The 27,935-nt window shown below is 37.8% G+C and overlaps 1 protein-coding gene across 2 annotated transcripts in view; it reads right to left on the bottom strand.

Moving 5' to 3' along the window:
- Nucleotides 1–27,935, bottom strand: part of LOC139981076 (sarcoplasmic/endoplasmic reticulum calcium ATPase 1-like) — a 70,459-nt gene extending 42,524 nt beyond the window's left edge. Inside the window, exons 1-5 of one of the 2 annotated variants that reach the window (XM_071993235.1) lie at nt 27,263–27,935; nt 26,071–26,088; nt 22,436–22,518; nt 12,709–12,816; nt 7,243–7,381 (exon numbers count right to left, since the gene is read on the bottom strand). In XM_071993235.1, coding sequence (XP_071849336.1) covers nt 7,243–7,381; nt 12,709–12,816; nt 22,436–22,518; nt 26,071–26,088; nt 27,263–27,380 — 466 coding nt within the window. In that variant the 5' untranslated portion in view covers nt 27,381–27,935. The remainder of the gene's footprint in view (nt 1–7,242; nt 7,382–12,708; nt 12,817–22,435; nt 22,519–26,070; nt 26,089–27,262) is intronic. The other variant, XM_071993236.1, reaches the window with a different exon arrangement.

The raw sequence follows: 27,935 nt of genomic DNA, 5'->3' as shown, positions 1-27,935 counted from the left end.
GGTTACAAGGTACGCTACAAAAGTGAAAACCCAACACTTAAAGCGAACAAGTAACGAAAGCATGGAAGGCAAAAAAATTTTCTCTTGGCCGGAGCCTGGCCCTTCTCTTTCTCTGTCCACACTCTCTTCCTCGGCCCCCTCTCACCACCTCTCCTTCCTCTTCCTCTCCTATCTGTACTAGGTCTCCCACTACTAGGGAGCCGCTGGGGTTGGGGAGCAAGTCTAGTATGTTCTGTAGCTACAATCTAAGTCCTGCTAGCCAGGTAATGATAATTAGCCAAGGAATGGGGGTGAACTGGGAACGCACCAGACACGGAACCCTCCTGGAAAAGTACGGCACTAGGGACAAGGGCAAGTTCATCCCCGGCCCTCACTGGCCGGAACATGGAGCAGTCAATGCATTTCAGCTGATTCCTAGACATGACTGAATGACCCCTAGCTAAGGGAACAACTTCTTAACAATATGATAGGAGAAGCCCCCCTTCTTTGGGGAGGAAAACAGCTAACAAGGAAGAGATAGGTATAATGTAAACATTTACAAACAAATGTAATTATAAATATGATATACCCATGTAGTATAAATTAATATACACATGTGGTATAAGGATAATAAAATATACACACATGGTAAGGGCAATGCGATACTACCTTAACACCGTGCCTCGGCTAGAGGCCCGCGGCTTACAAGGTAACAGAATAGGCATAAGGCCAGCCCACAAAAAGGTGGGGAAAAAGCCAGGAACGAGCCTGGGAGCAAGGAAGGGACAAGTAATATAGATATATAACGTATAAAGCAGCGATAATACAAGAGAAGTAGAGTAGTTAACAACTAAACAACGGGTGAGGGAAAGAACTAACGCAATAGCGTGTGTAGCCAAAAAAGGCGGGAACTAGCGTAACTACGGTAAACAATTCGCGGAACTGCTACCAGTACTAGAGTTCTGCACAGAAAAAAAGCGGAGCGAACGCCGCTCCCGAAAAACAGCCCTAAAAACCTCTCTAAAAAAAGAAAAGGATACTTATCGGGCTGCAAAGACTTCAAATACTTCCAAAAACAGTGGATGGGAAAAAATTTCCGATCCTAGGAACCAAAAGTGGACGAAATTCGGTGGAAAATATCCGCTCGAAAAAATACGAAGTAGACGCTTTGGTTGGTAGAATGAGAAGGAAGGTTGGTGACCCGTGAAGCCGGGTCACAGAGGGTGCACAGTGTTAAAAGGTTACCAGGACATTCTAGGCGCGGTAGAATGAGGTGCATAGGTTGGGGGGAGACAGGTAAGCGAGGAACGAAGTAAATCTCACCATCAGCATCCAACTAAAATTGGCTTTCTTCAAAAAAGGGCTTTTTTTTCCTAAATTCTATTTTGAAGTTGGACAAAACGTACGGTTGTCGTAAATTTACAGTCTGAATGATTCAGCGATTATTTTCAAGAACTTTCTGATAGTTGATAGTGGATCAAGTCCCACTTGTCGCCGGTCTGTGTTATTTTGGACTGTACCATTGGATAATAGGTTGGCGTCGAGTTTAAAATGGTTAAGGGTTGGCATAGGTTAGGGATCGATAATAATATCAATGATATTAATTAACTGAATTAAAATAGATTAGGGATGTGAGGTGTCGTTCTCAGAATAATATGAGAATGACAAAACAACAAACGTTTTAAATTCTACACAAATACAAAACCACTCCTCTTAATAGTGGAATATATCGATCGGCAACGAGTGGGACATGATCTGTTGATAGCTTACAGTTAGTATCCTGTTGTACTGTTAAGTCGACCAGAACTATTACTGAGGTTGTCTGAGGGAAAGACCAGTATTTAGGTAAACTACAGTAGTTTAGTTTAGTAGGGAAAAAAAGGATCAGGAGGGACACTCAAGTCCCCATCAAGGACCCTATAGGAGAAAAAAAAACTTAAGACACAAACACTCAGACCCGATTACAATGCTTAAAGTGCTTGTCCAAAGCATTCTTAAACCCATTCACACAACTTGCAACTTGTACAACTTTCTCAGGCAAACCATTCCACTCATTCACAGTCATGGGATCTTTACTAGGAAAAGGCTATTATTTTCTGTATGTATATGTATGAGAAAGACACAAAGCCATTCAGGGGATGAGTCCAAGTATAAACCAAATGAAGCTGGAGTCACTTCTAAGAATAACCTACAAATGCGAAAATTTATGAAGGGAAATTCTGGAAAACATCAACTTCATCCCTGGGTTTGAAAAAATGTAACCACAAAAAAAAAATTAAAAAAATAAACAACCTGCAAGCAAGTATAAGATCATCATCACTGCAACTTAACCATAAATCAGTTTCCACAGATCTATCTATGAGACAAATTACATACTCTACCATTCCATTTTTTTTTTTTTACATTTTTTTTGTCTGGTTACACCAATCGATCGGTCATCACCAAGCAGACAGTAACACTGTGCCAAGCTACCATTACATTTGTGCATCTAATCAAGTAAATCATTGCGGGTTTTCGAATACTCTGGGTCTTATCTCTGGAACAAGTTACCAGATCACATTCGAACATGCTATAAACTTTCTACTTCAGACCCATTTTTTCACTTGTTCTGTTGTAAATTAATTTACTTTCTTTGTAAAGCGCCTTGAGCAGTGACTTTTGTTTACTGATTTGGCGCTATATAAGTCTCATTTATTATTATTATATTTCTAAACCCACCAGCTGAAAAATTAACAGCAGAGAAATTAATTATGTAATGTATCTGGTTGTGATCTATACGGGTACAGTCCTAATGACAATATCAGATTGAATGTTACATGCTCTTGCACATAACATACCATTAAGTCAGGGATCTAGATACATTTACATTCTGTAGTGCAACCGAATCTACCCAGACGAAGACAATCATGGCTTTCCACTCTTCACCACAAACACTGATACTTTCCAGTCCAAATTTCTTTTAATGGACGACTGCGCTGTTTCTGCAGTATACCAAAACACACGCTGGGAAAACATGTCTAAATATTTTCAGCACAAGGACAAACTACCAGTATATAAACTTCCCTGCCATCCCCTGCAGCTAGAGCACAGTTTTTATGTATTTCTTTACAGGCTGGTGACATCAATGTTGTCATGGCGACCCTCTGGGCCTCTGCAGAACAAAGATTAATTGTGTGGGCAAAGTTAATCAGCTTGTAAGAGTTACAATAAGCCTGGGCATGGTCCTATGCTAAAACACAATTGCACTTGTGTTAAAATGCTAAGAAAATATAAAAAAAATGCTGAGGAGGGATTCACTAGTGTGAAGGTGGTGGTAGACACAGCATTTAAGAAGCAGTGTCTTCTAACAGCCTTGTAAATCAATAACATCATTGAAATACCTGCAAAACTTTGATTTTACCATTACACAAAAACAAGTCTTGCCAGACTGTTCTAATGCGTACTTCACCTTGATGTAACTTCCTAGATTAGATCATTTAAATCTGAACAGATTTTGAGTCTCGTCCAATTTTTTTTAATACAAACTACACACTTCTCCAATGTGGCCATTCCTATGAGATAAGAGGAGTATTTGATTTTCTATGCTAGTTTTCACCCATCCTTCATGGAAATTAAAAACATTGCTATGATTGTTCACAGCAACATGTCACACAGAGTGCCTTGTCTGCCTTCCCCTCCCCCTCCCCTCCCCCTCCCCTTTGAAACAATCTTCAGATGATATATCCTTTATTTATATCTAGTTTACTATTGAGAATGCAACATTGAGGGGGGCATCCACCAGTCATTGTAACATGATCACAAAATTCTTCACAAAGATTTTCATACTGTACTGTACTTACCATATACAGCCATACTAAATTCACACACTCCTATTCACACACTGACACTTCTCAACTAACAATTCTCCTTTCTCAATTCTCGTTCCATTTCTCTCCTCCCCCCCCCCCCCCAACTCCTCTTTAGTACTATCTTTAATAAAGAGAACAAAGAAAATGAATGCATGCCATCTACCAAAGTTAAATCCACAAGATGGCTTGTCTTTCACATGCCTTTGCTTCCAACCTTCCCATTCAAGGGTTTAAAACTGTTGACTTAAAGTATCAGAGACATCACCAAGTGAGTAAAAAAAAAAAATTCCATTCTGTACACGATGACGAGGTGCACCAAATGAATGGTATTCAGTGCCAGTTACCAACAGAGCAGGCAGCGTTCTGATATGAAACACTGTGTTGCATGCCTCTACTGTACTATACTGTACTATAGACAGCCTGATTAAACTTTGTACTCTAGCAAATACACTGTTTCATCATCTCTTAATTTCTCTTCAGAACAGGAGCCTGCCATGAGCATTCCATGCAGTGATCAGAATAAAGTCACACACACACACACTCACGCACATGTATATGAAACTGTGGAGGACAAGACCTGTTTTAAAAAAAAGATATTGATTTTAAATATGGAAATTAAATGATTACATGTATACACATTACACAAGAGTTAATCCTCTAGTTTGACATCAAATAAAATAATTAAGCAACACCCACATAATGTCATCTTTTCGGACACTTTTTTTGCTTAATTATTGGTCATTACCAATCTGTATGAAACAAAAGTGGAAATTTTCAAAATTATCTAAATCTTTGTCTTCACTTGACTAAACAGTTTTCTATTCTTGCCAGAGTAAATAATCTCAAATATTTGACCAAACTCAACTCAAAATGCACGATTAATTGTTCATCACAACTTTTTGCAGGTATAAAAATTATCACTAACAATTCAGCATTTTAGGTTGGTTTATCTTCTAACTAATCAGTGAGTAAAGTTCTGTTGTACAGTGTTACAATAATGAGCACATGTTAAAAAATGCAATGGTAAGAATAATATACTGTACTGTATACATATATATAGCATTTCTGGTTTGAATTTGCAGTTTTCACCAGGGTACATTTTTCTCATTTTATGTTATTACACTCTATCTGCCACCTCACCTCCCACCCACACCTGATCATAACATCACATGACCTGACAAGACTCCCTATTAACTTTTTGCAACTTGCCATAAAATTGAGTAGAAGTAGTATGGCTAGTTGTGGTTACACTGTGATCAAAATTCAGTAGAGATGATAAACGTTGGTCAAACTCCATATACTGTAACCTTACTTTAAAAGGTGTGAGCCTAGGAGAAAATGGTGGAATCAACCAAGAGTGGAGATTAAGGGTCCATAAAGCAAAAATTTCCAATCTGCAGGAATATCCAATCTCCCCCCTGCCCTCATCCTCCCCCCTGCCCTCATCCTCCCACCCCACCCCAACCTCCCACACTTCCAACAATTCCACAACAAAATTTCAGACAAATATATGAGGGGGAGGGGGGAATGTAGATATGCACAGTATATACCCTGTGGAATTATTTATGTGGATAAATTGCAGTTAAATGTCATTAATCTGTATTTAAGTATAAAGTTCCCTCTTTTTGGTTGTATCAAACTTCAATATTTGGACTACACTGAATATTAAGTACACGTGTACATGGAAGTCTGTATAACGTTGCAATCCGATTGACTGTGTCGTGTACATGTATGATGAAATACCTTGCCGTTATTACATCTGAATTCACAAGTTAAGTTGATCCCTTCCTTGTTATTGTTCAATGTATACCCAACCTGTACACGGCATCTAGTTGGCATGCGCAAAATTTTTTTGAAGGCTAACAAGCAGCCCGACAGTACCGTATTTACAGACACTTGTTCATCCAGAGATTTCTTGACATTGGTTTGATAACTTAACTTAATAAAAGTGACACTTTTGGAATTAATTTGACATGATAATGAAACTAATCTCGAAAGCGGCCGAGCACCTGTGGACTTTTGTTTTTTCCGCATGTCATTCCGTTTTATACAACACCTAATTGTATTCTGGTCATTTGATTGGTTAATTGCTCGTTGATTGCATGCAAAATCCGCTCTATTCCACTGTATGAAATAGAACCATGTGTTATACTTTTTTGGTAGCCCTTTTTTCAATGGTAAGAGAGCAGAGAAACCTGTCTGTTCAAAACAATCTGTTGCATGTGTGCATTTTACCCATCTTAATATAATATGTTGTATAAAACAAATAATGAATGGTTTCCATTCGTGCAATAGTGCAAATACTTCATTCGTTGAAAGATGTCATTTGTTCCATGCGCCTCGTTGAATGGAACATTCCATCTTTCAACTCATGAAATATTTGCACTATTGCACGAATGGAAACCATTCATTATTTGCATAATATCCAATAACAAAATTTGTACAGTGAAATACTAATCAATGAACACATATTAGTTCTGTGTAGATAAAGCCAAGGGCTGTACAATCCTGGTTTCATCATTTCATCTGAACAAATGTCTCTGAAAGATCTTTATTACGTTTGAATATATCCAATCACAGAGCTATGAATTACAGATGAAGAGTAAATAAGATAGTACTGCTAAGTGCCTGGGGAAGGGCTCAATGAGGTGTATCGCCACCCCCTTCCCCCTCCCCCTTTATCTTTAATATGATTAAGTGTGCTTGGCATTTTCTTCTAAGCCCCATTTTGTCAACAATGTGAGTTAGCCTTTGATTGCATGCCAAAACCACAAACTTGTGGCCTTTATTTCTTCAGTACAACATTCTTCAATCCAATCATTGCTGAGCAACTAGACAACAGATATATGTCAATTTTTTCTTTCTACTAACAAAAAGGCAGATCCACATAAATAAGTCTTACAAGCAAACTTTTCCATTTCCTGATAGCCAGCCACCTTTTGAAACATTCACCAACGATTTTTGTTTTGGTACACTTCCCTACAGTTACAACGATATCCCGTAACACAAGGGTTTCTCAAATGACTTCAAATATCACAGATGCAGTAATACAGCGCAGTCATATTTAGCAGGTAATCCATCATAACCAACATCATCATCATCTTGAACAGCATTGTCATGGATACTCAGATGGCACAAAAAAAAAACATGCTATCGCCATGGATACTCAGATGGCGCAGAAAACACGCTATTTAAACTGATGCATTTGAAGACTCTTAGGCAGGGCTTTAGATGGAGAGAAATAAGAATGGAGTTCCATCCTATGGTAGGTCTGGGGTTGGGGAGGGATTGAAAGAGAGGTATTCCCCTCACACTTCTGCCCTTCCCTCTCCCCAATGATCACAGGGGCAGACACCTTGCTCCACAGAGCTATTCTTCTAGTCCCAGAGTGGCCCTACATATATATGCGACTTACCAGAAACTTCTACTATATCTCCAGGTACTAAATCTCTTGCTCGTATCCTCTGAACACCAGCTTTCTCCTGCCGGATAACTTTGGCTATTTCAGGTTCATACTCTTTGAGGGCTTCTATGGCACTTTCTGCATTTCTTTCCTTTATAAGAAAAAAGGAAAAAAAAAAAGAACGTAAAACATGATGATAGCTGTTTTATGTAAAATTATACCAGTATGGATACTTTTTAATCAGCATTCCACCTACATGACTTATGCCTCGTGATATTTCCACCACCAAAAAGCAATGTTAATACTTGGCATGAATGTTTGCCAACTAGTGTGGCCTTTTGTGGCAAAGTCTCCACGGTCAGCAAAAATGTTTTGTTCCCTGGAACATAAATCCGACGAAGACGAATTTCCCACCGCGGAACGCAGTGTAGGGGGTGTCTGAGGGGGGATGTTACCCCCTCTGAAGCTGAAGCTTTTTGAAAATTGAAGACCCAATTGACGCGATTTGGTGGCCCATTTTTACAGTGATTGCCGGTGTACTAAACATGTGTTAAACCATGTTACCGTAGCACATGAGTCGTTTTGTTGCAACATAAATCCTGGTATCGTAACTACAACCGGTATTTTCCTCAACTTTCATCTATGGTTCAAAGCACTTAGTTCCGAGACTGTCAATGTCACACATTCAATATGCATAGCCTAGGCTACAGTATGTACATACTCTTACACGCACGGTTATAAAAAATATAAAAAATAACACGCTATATTAGGGCCTTTGTTTTTTAACATACACTTCCAAAAGAAAAGCACAAACCTTGGAAAAAAGCAACCCACACCATCCTTCACTCACACTCGACGTACGATGTTAGATTATCACGTTCGCACATGGATTAAACTAGTAATCCGTATATTCCGTACACAAAAAGAAATTGGAAGTTCCCCACTATTCCATGATATTGGAATAGGGCAACCCCTTCAAGTTCAAAAGTTCACAATGAAAAGTTTTTAACTATCAACAAGTCACCACGTGTTTGGAACTTCAGACAATAAGAATGTAACATAGGGGCTACGTAAAGACGGGATTATAAACTACATACATAAGAATAGTACAGATTTATTCATATCGTTAATCGGCTGTTGTTTACTCCAAAAAATATACTTTCAATACGTACAATATCAATCTTTCGTACAAAAAATCTTAAAAATTAAAAAAGTGGCGAAAGATAACTAAAAATGACATCGTGGAACCCCCGCATTAATCAACTAATCCATTTCATTACAGCATCAACTCTCAAGTACCGCACAGCAGTGTGTGCCAGTACCGTACCCTAGGCAATAATAATATACAGTCCCGTGCGAAGATGGATTTAAACTGGATATACTCCCTGCAGTTTTGGCTCAAAATTTATTAAATCGTTATAATTATTATAACAAAATGAGGTGAAATGCATACGGGTAAGATTTTGTACATGGGAACCTTCACAATCATCGTTTGAAGGAAAAATAAATAACAAAAATTTCAGAATAACTTTGAAGTCTCGTAACATGCTGAGCCCGAGTAACGTTCGATATTTGGTGTAGCCTAGGTCACGTAGTGCGCGTAGGCCTATATTGACCCGCAGATAGTGACTGACGGTAAATCGGTAATAATAGAGTTTAATACATGTGCTAATTTAATGGTTCATATATGATGTTTTATTGTCGGACACGTCTTATTTCTTTTCATTTTCCGTTTCCATCTTTCTTTCTTTCTTCCTCCCTCTTCATGTTTTTGCTGTCTGTTTTTTTTTTCTTTCTATCTCTGCTCCAAAATTTCCCACGAGTGACGAAGATTTATTTTTTTATCTCTTCTCCAAAATTTCCCGTGAGTGACTAAAATTTCCCGGGAACCAGGTTCCCAAGTTACCTCTTTTTTCCAGGCTGAAAGTCTCCTACAACATGCAAAATATTCCAAATTGCTAGCAGGGAATAATACATCCAATTTTGCGCCGTAAAATGCTATGCAAAATGCCATGCAAAATGCTATGCAAAATGGGCAAATTGCTATGCAAGTGCAAAGATGGTGCATCTATAGCAGTTTTTGTTTTGATGTTGCAGATCTGTACTTTGGAGACTTGAACAACAGTCATAGGCCTAGTGGCAAGTGGAATTTGGCGAGTAGATTTTTGGTCAAGGTCGCCAAATGGCGAGTACGTTTAAAAATATTTGTCAAGGCCTGAAAACCTTCAAAACATGATTTCTCATGGTAGAAATCATGGATACTTTTCATACATTGTATATGGATTTGCCATATTGAGTATAAGAATCCTATTGCTTGTTAGGTCCAATCCCCTATTTATAAGTCACCAGAGGTCAAACTCTGAAAAACCTTTTACATGATATCTAATGATGGAAATCGTGGATACCTCTTATACTTGGTGTTTGGATTCATAACATTTGAGTACAATACCTCTATTGTTTTTGATGGCAGTTTGTATAGCCAGTACAGCAGACTGACCTGTGTTTATCATGCCAAAGTGTTATTGTAACAGCTAGTTCTGGTTATACTAACAAGCAGAAGTCTAGTGCATTGAACTTCTTGAAGTCCTTGAAACCTCAATGCATTTTGCAATCTGGTTGTACACAGGAACCATACAGTAGGACCTTATAGAAGACAATAGCTCAGAGCCTTCAAACCTGCTATAGATGCAAAATTTGAACAATAAATTATGCTCTGGCTAGAACAATTTTTGCTGCTATTTGATACTTGCAGACTCAAACAATCTATTCATCAGTTTTCATCAAATTCCATTCCAACCAATAATATCTACAGGTTCAAAATTTGTCATATTTCTTCCTGTTTTTTTCTTCTTTCCATACAGTACATGAGATACAAAATTGATACAAAACATTCTGGGATGAATTGGGAGGTTCGATTGAAACTCATTTAATCGTTCACTCATTCAGCTTGCATTTGGTGAAAATATTTTAAGGAAGTTGTCTTAGTTTGACCTGATCATAACCTTTAATGAGGATTATGATAAGTGAAGAATTGAGGACCAACCACAACTATTCAAATCAAACTGTATAATAGTGTACCTTGTTAACTTTGGAGAACAAAATTTCAAAATATCTGTGGTTTTGTTTAAATACTTTCTAATATTTAGAGTTCTAATGTGTACATTGATACTGTAAAGATATTTTCACAAGGATTATGATCAAATCTGTCAAACTGTTGAATAAATAATGTAAGTGCATGCATATGATACAACCCAACCTAACCTCAGTGGCAAAAATTAGCATATATATCCATCAAACTGTATTGATGAATACGACTCAATTAGGATACATGCTCTCCTACACTAAAAGCACTCACGGCCCTTTCAAACTGAATAAAAAAAAGAAAAAAAATCCTTAATTCTTTCTTTTCTTCCAGGTAGCAAACATTTGCATGGAATAGTCATTTAGCCTGCACTTGAAGTGCATTTTTAAAGCCATTTTACATAGATTTATTCAACATGTGGGTTGAACACGGGTAAGATGCCTTTTACTCAAGATTAAATCCATCTCCATTAACCAAGCTCAACTGCACTGAGGTTAAATTTTGCGCTGCTCTGGATTATAAACTTATGGCTTTAAAGCAGCCGCACGACATCTCCTGTCGTTTTTACGAAACCGACAATCTCCCGCACAAAATTAGATCGGGTCAATTGATCAAAACTGCAGATACCAAGCTGAGGTCTTTCGCAAGATGAGCGCCAATTCCCGACCAGTCAATGATATCTATTTCATTCTACGTGTTTTGCTCAGGCACGGGTCATTAGTATTGATCACACGCAAAAGGTTTGAAGTTGAAGGTTTGCAGTTATATACCACAACCAAGACCTTTTCAGAATACTTAACCGATAGCTGACCCCAGGTCAATCGTTACTCGTCACAAACACACACATACACCCAAGTGTGCACAATTCAAACAGCCGCTCTCGGGCACTACAGTGCGCCACATTCTCAACAGTAATTATCTCCCGGAGGGGACTTATCATAGCATGCAGCCACGAACCATCGCACTCAAGAAATGGACAATTGACAGAAATGTTTTCCAATAAAAACATTCTTTAAACAATATGAAATAACACAGAACTACAGTACTTAGTCACAACATGAAATTGCGTCAGTTCTACCACAATGTTACCACATTCAAAACGCTTTAAAACCTCAAAACGCTTTAAAATGTCAAAATGCTTTAAGCTCTTACGTTGCTAGTACTTCATGCAAGTCAATTAGAATCAACGGATAAAGAACGAATAACTATTACTAAGGGAAACTACAGCCAGGGAACGGGGGTTAAAATTGCGGTCGACGATGACGGTGGATCGATCTCGACTCGAGTAAAGAACAACGAATCCACTAACTCATAAAACATGGAAAAGGAAGAAAGAAACGATGCAAGTTTTAACCTTTTTCCCGTACAGCAGTATGACTCGCACAATTAGCTGCACCATAAGGCGGTTTCTTCCGGCCAGTTTGCTCGCTCGCGGCAACGGATAGACCGATGCGGTAATAGACAGTACGGGAAGAAAAACAAACGCCAGACTAGTCTGTGACATCAGCGAGACCACGCTGGCACATTTTTTTCTTGCCCGAGGAATGGAAATTAGTTGGGATTAGAGAGACAGACAATGGCGAACAGGCAGAGCTAACTCGCTTAAAAGTCTGCAAGGAGTTCTAAATTAGACGAAAACACATATCACACCATTCGCTACGGAAGGCTGATGAGGAGGGCATACCTATTTCTACGTCTGGTGGAAGCGGCTGAAGGTTACAAGGGGCTGTTTAAAGTACCTTTTGATAAAAAATGTATATAATCTAGCAGCTTCTCTACATACTGTACATGTTGTACATGGTAGTCCAATTGATGGGATTCTTTGCCTTGATACAAGGGTAGAACGACTTTGATTTTAATTCTGCTGTGAGAGGTTGCAAACACCTGGAGTAACACTAATGTCACACATATGTCACACCTGGAGTCACACTAATGTCACATATATGTCACACAAATCAATCGACCATGCGTGCAATCGTCTGAACCGAATTTTATCAAAGAAGACCCGAGTTTCAATTCATTCCACTGCACATTATAAAATTTAGTGCACACTTCCGGTACTCTGTGTCACATGAAGACCGTACCGCGCCTTACGACATAGACCGTTCATACAGCTAATGTAAGCTGCGTCCTTTCATGATCAACGCATCTATAGATGCTTCCCTGAATATTTTCTTCCAGGATCACCAAACTCGAAACCCCTTGATGGCATTTTGGAAGAATGTTAAGTGGGATAAATTTCAAAGGTCTGGCAATTACTTGGAATTATTTCAAGACTTTCCCAGGAGTCATTATGATTTGAGAAACCTGACAATTACTTCTATCCCTCCCTCCTTCGCTCCTATCTCGCTCCCTCTCACCCCCCTCCTCTAAATTGATAGGACAAAAATATTTACCTGCCAAACACCAATGACGGCATTTGCAATAAGGATAAGGAGAATGACAAACGGCTCCACAAATGCTGTTAACCTCTCATCTTCATCTTCTTCAAACAAAGCTAGGACCTGAAAACAAAACAAAAAGAGAAAATTGATAAATTTTGTACAAATATAACAGCTCCTAGAAACAAACCAAACTCCAATATGAATTGTATGTAAATGATCAATCAGTTTGGACATTTAAGTCTACACGGCTCCATCTACAAATATTAATAAATTTCAACTGATTTACAGCTTTTTCTCCACTGTTTGCCAAAAAAAAGGGATGGAAATATGTACTTTGCTGGAAACCTGGAAGAACATAGATACCTGTTATCTTTACAATGTAATAATCATCTTAACAAGAATTAAAAGAATAGTCCAGGTCAAAATTTCTTTTTTGATATATGTTAGAGACAAAGATTATCTTAGCATTCTAGTGAAATTTGCATTCAATTCCTATGTACCGTTTTTGAGATATTGACAGTTGAAGTTATCTGATATTCACCAAAAGTGAACTTGGAGCAAACAGGTGTGATGTCATAGTTGCACACTGGCAAATAATGTTTTGTTTTTCGATTGCAAAAAGCAGATCTTGGAAACGACCCTGACACTAGGGCCTATAGTAATGTTAACAAATGATGGGTATTAATGTATGTTAGGTTAAGATCATTAGGTTTAAAGATTGTTTCCCTAGGTGTATTTGATATGAAGGATTGATGTTATAGTGTTGGCTTTGAATTTCCCTGAAGGCATGTTACTACTGCTAGTAAAGAGACCACAGTGTACAAAGTAACAATTTTTTAAGTAGCAAGTGAATTATAAATAAGTTTTGGCAATCATAATTTTTTGTCATGTTCATCGAGTGGGGTGTAGTAGTTTATATACATTTTGTTTTCAAGGCCTGTTAGTCAGCCTAGGGTAATACACAAGTGTGTCTACAAAGCAGTCTGTAATATATCGCAGGCCTAAATTCTTGCTGTTCTATTCGGCTTATCTGTATTGTCATCGTCCTAAGTCTCAATCTCCCCGGATGTGTTCTGAAACCTACAGTATAGTGCACTGACAGTAATTAACAACGTCAAGTTTTGACCTTTCTAACTAGATACGGGGTTCCGATCCACACATAATACATCATGCCCAGCCCGACGATCAGTTGGGCCTCTACCTGTCTGCATAGCACAATCATATTTCATTCCACAAGAAGCTCATCAGCTCTCTTCACCAGCATCCTGTGTTGGACTGATGTAACTTACAACTTACTGTAGGCTGTATAACATTTGGAAATATACGGTACCCCAGGCCTGAAGCATCAACGTACATTACAAGATTAAACATCTCATACATGTCCTGACCATTCCCGACAGTATATCAAATCAATTTATTAAAGAGGTAATGTACAGTATCCTGCACTGAAATATCCACAGTAGTAAAGAGATTCATAAGTTGATTTTAATATCTCGATGATTATACAGTTCATCACTTATCTTGACTCGGAAACATTTTATTTTAAAAATATCTTGATTTGCATTTTTGCATACATGTGAATAAATGCTAGGATTACTGAGGTGTCAACGTTTTGGTACCGAACAAACAGAATAATTTAGTGTTTAAATTTGGTGCAGCATTTTTGCACTTGGCTCTGCACTTTGTCTCTTATAAACAACTACAGTACTGTACATTGGTTTCTGTGCAAAAAAGGAAAAAGAAACTGCTATAGATATCTGGACCTGTATAGCAATTTGAACATGTTGCATGGCTTTTCTTTCGATGCAATACTGGGCACACTATTCGATGATAAATATATTTCTGGCTAAATGGAGAATCGCAGTCTTTGGTGAAAATGAAACCTTGGAGGGTGTGACTAAACAGGAAATTATTTAGTATTATTCAGTATCCAGTATCACCATGCTGGTTGCTATGCAAAATGGGAAACTTTCTAAACAAGTGCAAAGATTTATAGCAGATTTTGTACACTGAAACAATAGTATTTAATAAGCGCCTTTAAAACAGCTACACAAAATTTTAAGGTTATTCCCTGTCATGTTTTATCACCTGCAAACATTATTGTGTATGTATGTTTAATACTTGGTAGATTTGAAGAAGCAAAAAAATTGTCTGAAACAGGTGACCAACATTTTGTCAGTTCATAATTTTTCAGACTTTCTAACCAATGAGAATAAGGTTTTTTTTTAATTATTTTTTATGAATTACTGCTCATTTCAAACAGCTAGGACACTGTATGCTCTTCCTTTAAACAGCAAGCACTCTTTTACACTACAATACACAGTATCATTACACCATACACCACAACGACTTGCCCTAGTATATACTGTTGTCTCTTCTGCTAAACAGAAAAGAAATAAGTCATTAATCTTATCAAATGATGTGGTGACTGCACCTCTCTCTCTCTCATACATCAAACATTATTATCTGACTTATGACTGTTAGCGCAAGCAATTCCTCCATTCATCACATAAAAAAAAATATATAGGAAAAAAAATTCTACATGTAAAGGGAAGGGATAAGTACTACTCAGTAGATCTTTTCTGTATGCCATCCCATCTTTGGCTGACAGTTTAAAAGCCTTCTCAGTGTGAAGGAAGACTGGCTGTGGAACTTGTCCTCATGTCCGTCCACGCGACAACCCAAACGTTTGTTTCCAGCACCCTGGCTGCATGCATACCTCTCGTGACGACGACCACATACCACAAATACCAACAGTCATACTATTCAAATTACATTGCAGGCAGCACAAAGACTCCACGAAGACGAGTACATAATAACATGTGTGTACCTGTGCAGGAAACGAGGGACGCTGAAAGCAACGCTGGTCTGACTTTGGGAAGGGAGGCTAACGTAGAAACATAACGCAATTTGTTACAAAAATTTAGCAGCGATAAGGAATTTGCCCAGCGTGGCTGCGATCAAACAAGAGGAAATTGGATGGAGTCACCATCACACCATTAAACAAATATGCCTGCTCTTCATTTCCCACAATAGAATTATTCACAGTGACTTCGGCAACAAGTAGTAGTAGAGCTGCGTACATGACATTCAGAACTTCAAAAAGAACCAAAAGGAAATGAATAAACATTTCCCCTCATAGGCCCAGTAAGAAAAACTCACTTCATAATCAACTGTGAGTTATTGCTTCATACACATTAGTTTGATGGTTTGTTGGGGAGATTTACATTATGTGTTCTAATTCCCCAAAGCTGGTGTTCTATTCACCAAAACCTACAGTATACATATTGGTCATTGTGTTATCTAGTTAAGGAAAATTTTGGGCAACCAAATTTGCTGTTCTGACAACTCAAAAGTAAGTCCTGGTTGTCTGAGTGTAAAACAGAAAAATCCTTACAAATTTTACAAGCTGTGGGTTCATCTGTACATAAAAAAAGAGAATTCCCTATCCTTGGAACTCCTAAAGTAATTTGTACATTTTCCATGAAGCAATTTGGGATGCATTTTTCTACTTTTCCCATTACAAAACACTGTCACAAATAGACCTACAGTACAAAGGTTATATCCAATTACTTAAGGATGGCATGAAAATCCAGGAATGGATGACTCATCAAAAATGCCAGATAACATTTAACTCAGATTATTAAAAATACTCACAACGATTAAAAACGTATCGTAATTTTATTTGCATACAGTTAAATACAGTTTGGATTTGCTGTACAGTATATTCATATATATCTAACAAGTAACATCTGATTTATCACCAGGCCTGTACAGATCTGATGTTTTAACTACACCCGTTAGTCAACGCGGTCACTTACTGTACATTTAAGGCAGCAATTGAATTATATATTCGAATAAACAGCCACGGTCGGTCGGCATTGACTCTATTAAAAATCTGCACACGATCTAATCAATATGTGAAGAAAACAATATAAAGAAGGGTACCTGCATCTTCTCTTTGTCTTAAGAACGAGTCTCTAGAGGCACACAATTACTTTTGAGATGTCGTAGACCGTTAATGAATGATACTACCATCAGAACATAATTTTAATTGTTTTTTTCTTCAGAAATGACCCTTTAGAAAGCTGATGGACATTGATCAATTATTTACAGTTGGCTGGACTATCTACAGTAGAATGCAAGATATATAATACACCATAATTCTGAGTCTGTCCCTCAGTGCAGCAAAAGTATATTAATTCAATTAATGACAAAAAAGATACAAGGCCACAAAAAAAAGTATCATATCTTATGCATATACTAGGGAGGTATGTTTATTGATGATGTACCTTTTAGCACATCTACAAAGAGCTTCAATTAGGAATTTGTGTTGGAAATTGAAGGGGGTGGGGAGGGGGAGGGGGGTAGCGATGTAAACAGACTTAGTTGAAATGTTCCCTATTTCTTAGTTAAAATTGCACAAAATGTAGAATTTATAGACTTCAAGGCACAATTTTTAACAGAGCTCTCAATATTTAGTTTTCAGTTAAAAACTAATGTCTGATTGTCAGTTGTTGTCATAGTAACCTAATTCCCATCTGAACTGCTTATTATCAGCAAATATTGAAGTGCTCCTTTCAAAAGCCTATACAGTAACTGACGCGTGTTGTAATCCAGGAAAATGCTAGTGAGAACTTTCAGCACTGGCTATTATTTTTCATGCAAGTGGCTAAAATTGTGAAATTCTAGGGCGGCAGTACGTACATACAGTAGCACTAGTAGTGTTAGGTAGCCACCAGTACAATTAATTGATCAGGTTTAACAAGTGGCGCCCAGATTCTTACGAAAATCCACCAATCAAGAAGTAATTTCTAAGGGTCCATACAAAACCTAAAAATAAGTATATAGTGTATTTCCTGAAAAAAAAATTGATCACAGACAGGCAAAGATTTGACAGGTTCACTTTTCTATGAAAGCAGGATAATTTGCAAAGTCAGGAAACGCTTCACATGCTTTGGCTCCATTCAGTTGCTGTGAACAATACACAAGTGTAGTACTGGGAATTATGTCCACATAGCACGGCGGAAACCCCACCGAGGAAGGTGTCGGTAAACACTTTATGCAAATCTTTCATGGCTAAAGAATATTCATAGTAAGCAAAAAGAGTTTGGTATCTTCTGAAAACAACTCTCTTTTTTGTTGGGCCTCAAATTCCACGTGGTCAATGTTCTAGAACTTAGTGGCTTTGAATCAGTCCTGAGAGAAAATACTTAGGGATTGAAAAGGATTTGGGTTCTTTGAAAACACAATACTGTAGATTTAAAAGTGAGGTTTTGGGAGCTACTGTAGTTGAAATGTACAATTTCACTGATTCCATGTTATCTGGAGTGACAAGGAAAGTTAGAACCCTAGGAATAATTCCAAAACAGGCCACTTATCAAGGTATAGTATACTGAGTATAGTCACTTTACAAGGTCACAATAGGCAGACCAAAAAAAAACAACAACACCAAATTGGCAAAAGGTCTGAAAGAATATATTCTGCACTGTGCCTTTGCTATGAAATCTTTCCAGGCCAGCAAGATGACAAATTGAAGGTCAGAGTGGGAAACACATAGTTTGCCATTGGCAATTTTCATTCCCTGATGATTCTAAGCCTGCCTTGTCTTTGACATGTACTGACATTCAAGCTGTCACGCATAGTATACACATAATGAATGGTTATGAGTGCAGTAGTGCAAATATTTCATGAGTTGAAAGATGAAATGTTCCATTCAACGAGGCGCAGCTGAGTTGAATGGAACAAATTACATCTTTCAACGAATGAAATATTTGCACTATTGCACGAATGGAAACCATTCATTATTTGTTTTATACAACACCTTCAAATTTGGATATAATTAGATGTAAAATGCACTCATGCAACAGTTTGTTTGCTCTGCTCTCTTCCATTGAAAAAAGTGCTATCAAAAAAGTATAACCCATGGTTCTATTTCATAGAGTGCAATAGAGCGGATTTTGCATGCATTCAACGAGCAATTGACCAATCAAATGGCCGGAATATAATTACTGTAGGTGCTGTATAATACAGGATATGCACATGTTTACTGGAACTTTTGACAAGCTGGCTCCTTGCTTACTTGATCATCTTGCTTGGGCTCAACGGATGTGGAGGATGCTATATCCAATACTGGACAATGACGGGTAAAGTCAGTGATGATGTTAACCTACAGTTAGTTGTTTTTCAATTGTTACAACCCAATGTAACGTGAAATGTCAATGTCTCTCACCTTTCCTCTCAACTACATTCTTCCTCACACTGTTTTCGATATTGTTCTGCTTTGATATTTTTCATACATATTTTTCAGTATTTTAAAGACAAGTTAGACAACTGCATTATCATCTTCCCAGATATAATACTTCTCATATGTGTTCCCTTTGGAGGAAATTTCTCTCGTTTCATAATTTATGCAGAACTTAGTTGCCATATAGAGTACATAAATTTATATTCTTCTTTCATATATGCATGAATTTTTGTATATATTTGTTTTTTTTGTCATCTTTTATTTATTTATTTTTATTTTCCCTTCCCCCCCACCAAATTCTGTGTCTTATTTGCACATTAAATAATGCACACTACTTATATGATAACATGACTTACAGAGTTTTGCTTGTAATTTGACCTGCAGGAGTTGTAATTGCTCTAATTGCCCTTGTAAACAGAAAAACAACTCCAGCGAGTAGAGAGAAAGAAAGGTACAGGCGGGATCTTCGAGTTTAATTGAACGGAATGATCCAAAAGGATCGAGGCGCCCAATTTACCCTGCATGCCTGTGACTATGCAATGACTGTTGCTTAGCGACCAGTGATTCAGTACGCTGTAGTCCATCTCAAATGCCAGCGAGTCCCCACGCATGAACTTTCATCCACCAACCGAACACACTTTGTGACATGTCAGCAACAGTCAGCACACCTGCCCATGACTTCAAATATACTGTCCGATCAAAGGGCACCATTACGACGAGAAAGGGTTGGGGAAAAATGACACAACAATTTCTTTCAACTTAAATAAATAATGCTTTTCATTTACAGAGAGGGCTTGATATTTACGTAACAGCCATAACTGTACAGATAACAGGTTAAATAGACAGATGATACGGCCCTTGTGCTTGCTTTAAAATTTGTAACTGGAAACCAGGCTCGGTTCGTGTATCATACTACCGACCTGCTTCATAATATAAATGTACGTGTTGTGTCAAGTGTTGTGTGTACTGTATATAGCCCCCAGTTCAGTCATGAAACTCGCTGCTAATTCTTAGGACTACAGTAACTTCAATATAAAGGATGAATTTTAGGCACAGAAATAGTGTAATTTTGAAACTGTTTACGGCTCATTATAAACAACAGTCGTTCGGCCGGTTGTAACTTTATCACTTTGAAATTTTGAGAAATGGCAAAGATGCCAAGATTCTAGGCTTTTACACAAACAATTGGTTGGTTCACCGTAAGTGACTAAGTGGATGTTGTTGTGAAAGGCTTCAGAGGGGGGGGGGGTAATTAGGTGTTTATTCTTTTAACATGTTTCTCCCTCATTAATTTTGTTCACCATGCATCACTGAATGCTTAAGGTATTGTGTAGTAAAAAAATGCTATGTACACTTTATTTCTGCCAATGTGTACATAGCCATATCACTAAATCATGTTTTATCGGATACATTTAGCCCTCGAGGATTTGGAAATCCCAGTTTCAAAATGATGAGAGAATTCTAGCAAAGTCCATGCTAAAGAAATGTTTGACTTGATGAATGTCTGTCAGTTAGTTAGTCATTAACACAAGAGGCTGCTCGCATCTTTCTAGTCCTACATATTTGTGTAAGTTGAAAGGTTACTTGGGGATTTCTCATCATTCATTCATTTAATTAATTTTTTGTGCAAATTTGCTAATGGTTGGAATTGGCATATATATGTAAATATTGGGAAAAATTGCCAATCTATTCAGATTAGAAGGTGGTGGGTGCCTCAGCCAATAAAAAGGAAAAAAAATTACAAGAACATCAAATTTGTCACCTCAGCATAACACTACTCTATAGGGCATATATATACTTCCCTTAATAATCTAGTCACAGTTGGACGATTGCCAGTTCTGCCGCGGGTAGTTTCCTTACAAAACTTAAGCACATTTTGCACTTTTGCAGCTCAACTCTTGTCACTTTTTAACTGAACTTTAAACTGAAAGCTTATATATGACGTCAGTGGCTAGCTCAGCATTTTGTTCTTTTCTTTTTGTAAATTCTATTTGGAAAACTGATCAATGAATTTCACAGCAAGCCATTTGCAGAACAAATGTCAAAGCTCAACGGACATGAAGTGGGCATGAAAATGAATAAACAACAAACAAAACCAGGGGAAAAAGAAATGGAAAGCTAGAGGGAAAACGAAAGAAATGCATGTTAACACTCCAACCGGGTTGGAAGGTGTACTGTATTAGTTTACTGTTTGCATCTGGTCACCAATGTCCGGCAAGATGAACAAACTCTTCAGCCATTGGCATCTGCCGTGAGGGTGGGGGGGGGCGGTGGTGGTCATTTACTTACATGAATGCAACTTCATGTAGAGAGAAATATTTCTGTCGTATAACTCTGAAATTTGAAAACAGTTCTGTCTGGAATTGGCAATGATGTCACATAGACCAACCGTGTTTCACATACATGTGGACGTATTATCTACTAAACCTACAGAACACTGTTCAACAGTTTCCTGTTCTGTGACCTACAAGGAAATACGAAAGAGCATCCAAAGATGTTGCGCGAACGGAGCTCGACAGGAGGTATGATCATTCTACTGTACACTGGATTGGAATTGACAATTAGAGATAGGAAATGAGGATTGGTGAACTACAATTCCAGAAAGCTTACTTTTCCTCTAATGATCCTAATATAAATGTGTACACAACCTGGTGGGGACAATTCTTACATGAAATTCCGCTCTTAACCAGGGGTTTTTCCCTGACAGAGCGAGGCTTCTTGGTGTGATTACTTGAACACACATGGAATGACTTGCAGTTTACATTTCACACAGCATCTTCGGCTGTATAAACACCGTTGGCCATAAAGTTTAGAATGGTGGTGTACGGTAACTTCGCTTGGCCCCTAAACTTGTGTACTGTGTTGACTACTGTATATATGTAGCTGCACTGACAGACACTGTGCTCCGAAGTCAAATTTTTACCACTTTTTCAATCGCAAGTTTAATCTCCAAAGTCTTAAACAGAAACAGCCAAAAATGCCACGGTGAAAAAAAAACATCAAATTTGTAACTGGAGACACCTTCACGCATTATTACACCAATTTAACAGAATTATACAGTCGATTTCAATGTACACATGATTGAAGTTAGGGAAAGTTTTCCTGCTTTGAGCAAATAAATTTCCAACCTAAAAAAGGTATAATTCTATTTCTGGCAGCATTTGGTCAAACCATCACATAGCTGAAGGATCGAACTACACCACAGAGCAAGCTCAGCGAGACCGTCATCACTGCTACCTCTAAACGAACATTAATGCCCTTCATATCGCGAATTTACAGACAACCTTCATACAGCCTATACACGAACACTTCAACAACCAATCTTTGCAATAATGCGGCAACATTGTTACATGTTTTCTCTTTGGGATTGTTTTCTCCTCATTTGGGAGGGGGGTGACTGGAGGGGGGTAACTGGGGGGATGATCGGTGGAGATTTTTGCTTGTTTACGCTCACTGTCAAATTTCTTAAAATTTGGAGAGGTTTATACTTACGAAGGAAATGACGGCAGCTAAGAGTAAAATTTTCACCAGAAGATCATCAAATTGTTCGATGACCAGTTGAAGTAGGGTCTTTCCTGAAATAACAAAAGAATAAAATAAATAAAGGTCATCATTGACTTCTCAAAAACAAGATCGAAACAACTGAAGGAAGAAAAGCTTCTACTGGTCTCTAAGCATCCATTGGTTTGGGTTTTTTTCTTTTTCTTCTCCCTTTTCTTCAAAGGAATGGCTATAGTAGATGCCACCAGCTAAAGGCTGGATAGTTTGATTGGGACAGTAGAGCACAGGTCACTGGTTTGAATCATGTTCTAACCAAACCCTTCTCTGACTGCTCTTTTCAATTTTAACTTTTATAATCTTCTAGCTACTTTTCTGTTGTTCATCTACTGTACCTTGATTTCTTCATTAAATAACATAATTTATTTTTGGCCATGATAACACAAACTGCATATTAAGTCCCTGTACAGACACTAATGAATGGCTCATTTACAGTTACTGTGACAGACCTGTGCAAGTTTACATCAAATTGTGATTTATTTGTGATCATAAATGTTCTGAATATTTGCAGGGACACCAATCTTCATGTGACAAATGACACCAAACAGAACCAACCTAAGACCATGTTATAACTAGTACACTAATTTCCCTTCAGAGTTACGTACCACCAGATGTCCCTTGAATGTGTTGCTATGTGTGACGACAGATGGGATTTTCATTGTCACGGTGTGACACAGGGGCAATTGCCGGGACAAACAAAGAAACAAGTTCCGATGCATCCCTGTTAACTGCATGCTAAACCCCTGCAGAGCATATTACCCTAAATTTCACAGATAGCATAGCCAATTATTACCCTGGCTGGAAGTAAGAAAGCCAACCCAACGATGATGACAACACACATACCTTTTCTCCTGTTCAAGGAGACAAGTCATACCTGCGCTTTCACAAGCACAAGCTTCACTAACAAACAACAGGGAACATCTAAGTTACATAAAGCCACTAATAAATCAAGTTATGCACACATGTATGTATTGACAGCTATTTGAGATACATGTAATGTCAGAAGGCACTATATAACACTGACTGACTGCATGCTCCTAATGAGTAAAATTTGTCCCACTTATGTACAGTAGAGTTGTGTTGGTGTAACCACTTGCAATGATGTTAAGTAAAAATACATACAGTGCAAGTAACAACAACAACAACACCCACACAGTTCTGGGTAGAACCTTTGTAGTACTTTTGGCACATCATCACCAAACAAAATAGATCAGTGGCTTAATATAATATAAGCCAGATCTGAGAAAAACAAGACCGGAGTGCTATCTGCCATTCAGGAGTTTTAAGCTGGGACAAATGAACTTTAACCTTTCGGAATTCAAGCCTCGTGTAGAACTTCTAACTAAAGGTTGTTTACGGTGTACAAGCAATTCTATTTATATCTGCAGTAAGCTGTAAAACCTCCAAATCCAACATGCCTGATTGTCCCTGCCAACAAACCTCTACCCAACTTACCTTCTCCCATTTTATCCATTTTTTCTCTCTCTCTCTCTCTTTCTTTTTGCTGCTTCTCAAACATGCACAATTATTCATGTGAGCACTTTCTTTTTCCACCTTTTTTTTATTCTTCTGCAAATTCTGTATACAATCTTTCTCGAGAGGGGATTGGAATCAAAGTATAAGAAAATGCAAGCAGATGGTCCTACTACATCTTGTAGCTGGAAAGAGGGCACAACCAAGAGAGAATTCATCCTCCACCCCTCAACCTACTGCCAGGGGTCAAACAGTGGTGAAGGCTATACATGTCACGGTCTCAAATTTAAGATGCCTGCAGGCATACATCTTTCTGTGATCTTAATAATAATTTCCTGGCTGGTAGAGAACTTAAAGGATGACATTTAGGCTCAAAATTATTTTTTCCTATATCACAGACTGTTAAAACCCATTGATGATGCAATGTTATTCTAGGTTGTTATTTCTATTGTAACACTACAGTGTGACCCTTTAAACAGCCGAAGTTAATCAGTTGAAGTGACTGGGGCCATACTAAGTCTCATATTCAGATGCAACACAAAACTCAATGGGGAAAACAACAATTCTATGCCCTCAAACAACTCATTTGAGGACAAATGGTGCCTCTGTTGTTTATAAATGAAGTTTAGGAAAGTGTTTTGGGTTGAGTTATTAGAAATTACGAAACAGTGGATTAACATCAACAATAATCTTTTTTCTACTGTTCTGTCTCATGTCATCCTTAAATTTGCAAAAGGACAAATGTTACAATCTAGGCCTTTTTTTCATACACAGAACACTCATTTCTTTCAAACTGTCAAGACTATAGTCACTATACTACTTCACAAGTACAAAAAGGAAAAGCCCACATACGCCTCTCTTCCACCACACCCTTCCCCCACCCCTCATTCTGACCCAATCTCCTCCCACGGATACTGTAGATGTTTTCATCTTGGGTAAACTTTTACACAGATCTGACTTTCTGCTGTGAAATCTGTACAGCTAGAAGTCTCTTTAAAGTTCAACCTCGGTAGTACTTAGTGATATTGAAATAATCACTACAGGTTGAAATCCCCCCCCCCCCCCCCAAAAAAATAAGAATCAATATTCTTGCGAGAGAAAATCAGTTCATTTTGGAGTTGATAAGGTAATAAATATATGCCAATCTGCCCAACAAAAGCCTTTCATAAAAGTTTGAAAGTTGTTTTCAATGTCAGTGTGTCTTCTATTTTTGAAATCATGCAAAAAGAAAATGAATTTAATTCACAGAGCCCAACTCTAATGTTGCTGCTACTACTGAGGTGAGTGGCGATAAAAAAAATACAGTATGTACATACATACTGTATGAAGAACTAACCAATGCCTGAAACCTTGACAAAAGAATCCAATATATATTGGCTCGTAAAGGTAGTATGAGATTCTAGCTTTTAATAGTTCGCTTTGAAAGCTTACTCGAATCAATCAGACAGACACACCTTTATAAAACTTGGCATCTACAGTATACAGCAATCAAAAGAAGCCACCGCTGATGTTTTGGCTAAATGAACATTAACTATTTAAGAATTCATTTTTTGACTCCATCATCACCAGGAAAACTTTACATGTTAGCTGAGCTTGACCACAGTTTCTAAAAGGAACATTAAATATGCTCCATCTAAACGGCAGAGCAAGTTTTAAGGCAAATTTTTGATTTTCAAAAGGGCACTGGCATTCACAACTTTTGTATTCAAATTCTTACAAATACAAAGAAAATCACAGCAGAATGATACAAATAAAATCATAATATATTTCAACTGTCCCATCCACCTCTCAAGCGGAAGAGGGGGCACCGGGGTATTTCGGTAAACGGTCAGTGTATTATGAATGTCCATGAATGTGAAAGAGGATCTGATGACCTCGATATGTCACTAGCAATAGCCACTACAAACTCACACTTCCAGAATGAAGCACTTGATGTAACTTTAGCAGAGCTGAAGAGCTGATCAAACTTTATAGCAGAGATGCAGTCAATGATATAATTCAATCATGCCTGTGGATTTGAATGTACTTTGTGCATAACTATAAAGACCCAGAAGGAAAAAAAAAAAGGAAAAAAAAACCTCAAACAATTTACTTACCCTCTTCGGCTGGTAATTCTGTGAACAGAAAAGTAATAAAACTATGTAAATTGACATTAAGAAGGAGTAGTGCTGGTATAAAATTTGGGATTTGTTTCATTACAGCACATAGGTTAACCTGTACTTTCGAATAACGTGACTGCAAATGAATTTCAACGGCTATGACTGTATCGTGCCGTGGAGTAATACATACCATTCAATTAACTATTCAGTAGTTCACAATAAGATCATATTAATGAGTTCCATTAACACTTTGTAACTAGGAAATTAAAGAATTGTGAATAAATTTCAGCTCTGTAATTAAAGGGTCATGTAATCTTTAACCAATACCAAATTGTTAAAAATTTAATGTTGTTCTGTTTGTATTACAAAGTTGGACAAAAATGCCAGGGAATAATTTAGTGTTCCAGTTTTGCATAGCAGTTTTGGAGGCTACTATGGTTTCTGTATTTAAAAAACTGCTTTACATCTTCTCAATTGTTCTCTCAAAGAAGATCTACAAAAGTTAATAGGCCTAGGCTAGTATAAAATACAAATTTCTCTTTACAGCTTAAACTGAGAAAATTATACGTGAACATTTTAGTAGCTACTGTACTTCAAGCAAATGCTCCCAGTCTGCACAGGATCACATACTCTAAACAACTATGAATTAGCCTTAGGCCTAGGCTATATTAAGCAATTTGTGAGGTACAAATATAGAATATCCTGTCATTTTGAAACCTCACTTTGCCTTCCCAAGCTCCGCCATTAAATAATCTACGCTCTATCACCACTGTGACTCCATCTCAGAATGGAGTCTCTGTTGATAATTATGACACTTAAATGAAATATTTTCTGTATATGCAGTGCACCTCCAACTTAGGATGGACACTCAGTGGCTTTGGTTCTTCTTAAATTCTGAAAATTTTGACACATGTTTTAATACTGCATCAATCTCAAAAACAAGGACAAATTGCTTCACTGCCACCAAATCACCTTATTAACAGAAAGGTTTTGCAACATCAGCTGGTATCCTATAGATGGGCTACTTCAGAGCTTCATGCTTGTGCCTACAACACTTTTCATTTAGTCTTTAGCCTACTCCCATCATTTCCAAAATGAGAAGCTTTGACTTTTAGAACATGTAGATCAATAGCAGGCCTACGCTTGGTAACTTATGCTAATAGTAATATTCACACATTCTAATACTAACCATTAGGACCATATTTCTTTTGCCTTGAAACAACTTCACCAATATCCAAGCCGACATCTGTCTTTACTGTAAAGATAGAGGCGATCTCATCCACTGTTCTTGCGTGTGCATTTTCCATTTTGTCACAATGTTCAGGATTGTCTATTGAATGTTTCTTTCTCAACCTTTTGAAAGTACCAGACTTCAATACCGAGTCAGTGGCCTAGGAGTAGGATTTCCATGTTACACGCAGGTTCGATAATATCGTTACACTAATAATATTACTATATTAGGCTACGTAGCCTAAACACTGTGTAAAGCGAAGGCTAGGCTTCAAAAGATCCAACGTAGACTAGTGGAGGATGCACTGCGAAAGTGTGCCCTCGCGTGGCTTCAGTTGCCACAGCTGTTCGAGTGACACTGGCCACAGATCTTGGTTGTTCGACACAACGAGAAAAACAATATAAAACGTTCTTCACGATAACATAAATAGCTACCAAAAAACACGGTTTAAAAAGACAATTCCTAAGTGTAATTTCGGCTTGCGCTATATAAGAAAAGGTAGCTCTGATGTTCAAAGCAACCAAAAAGTAAGCCAGCGTGATTTTTGGTAGCTGGACACACAACACTACAAACATGTGTGTCGTATATGTTAAGTTCTACAGTACAACCTACTATACCAAAGATATACTCC

Source organism: Apostichopus japonicus, chromosome 15 (genome assembly GCF_037975245.1).
Source record: "Apostichopus japonicus isolate 1M-3 chromosome 15, ASM3797524v1, whole genome shotgun sequence".
Lineage (NCBI taxonomy): Eukaryota > Metazoa > Echinodermata > Holothuroidea > Aspidochirotida > Stichopodidae > Apostichopus > Apostichopus japonicus.
The sequence above is the reverse complement of the archived record's forward strand: the minus strand, read 5'-3'. Positions and strand labels throughout refer to the sequence as shown.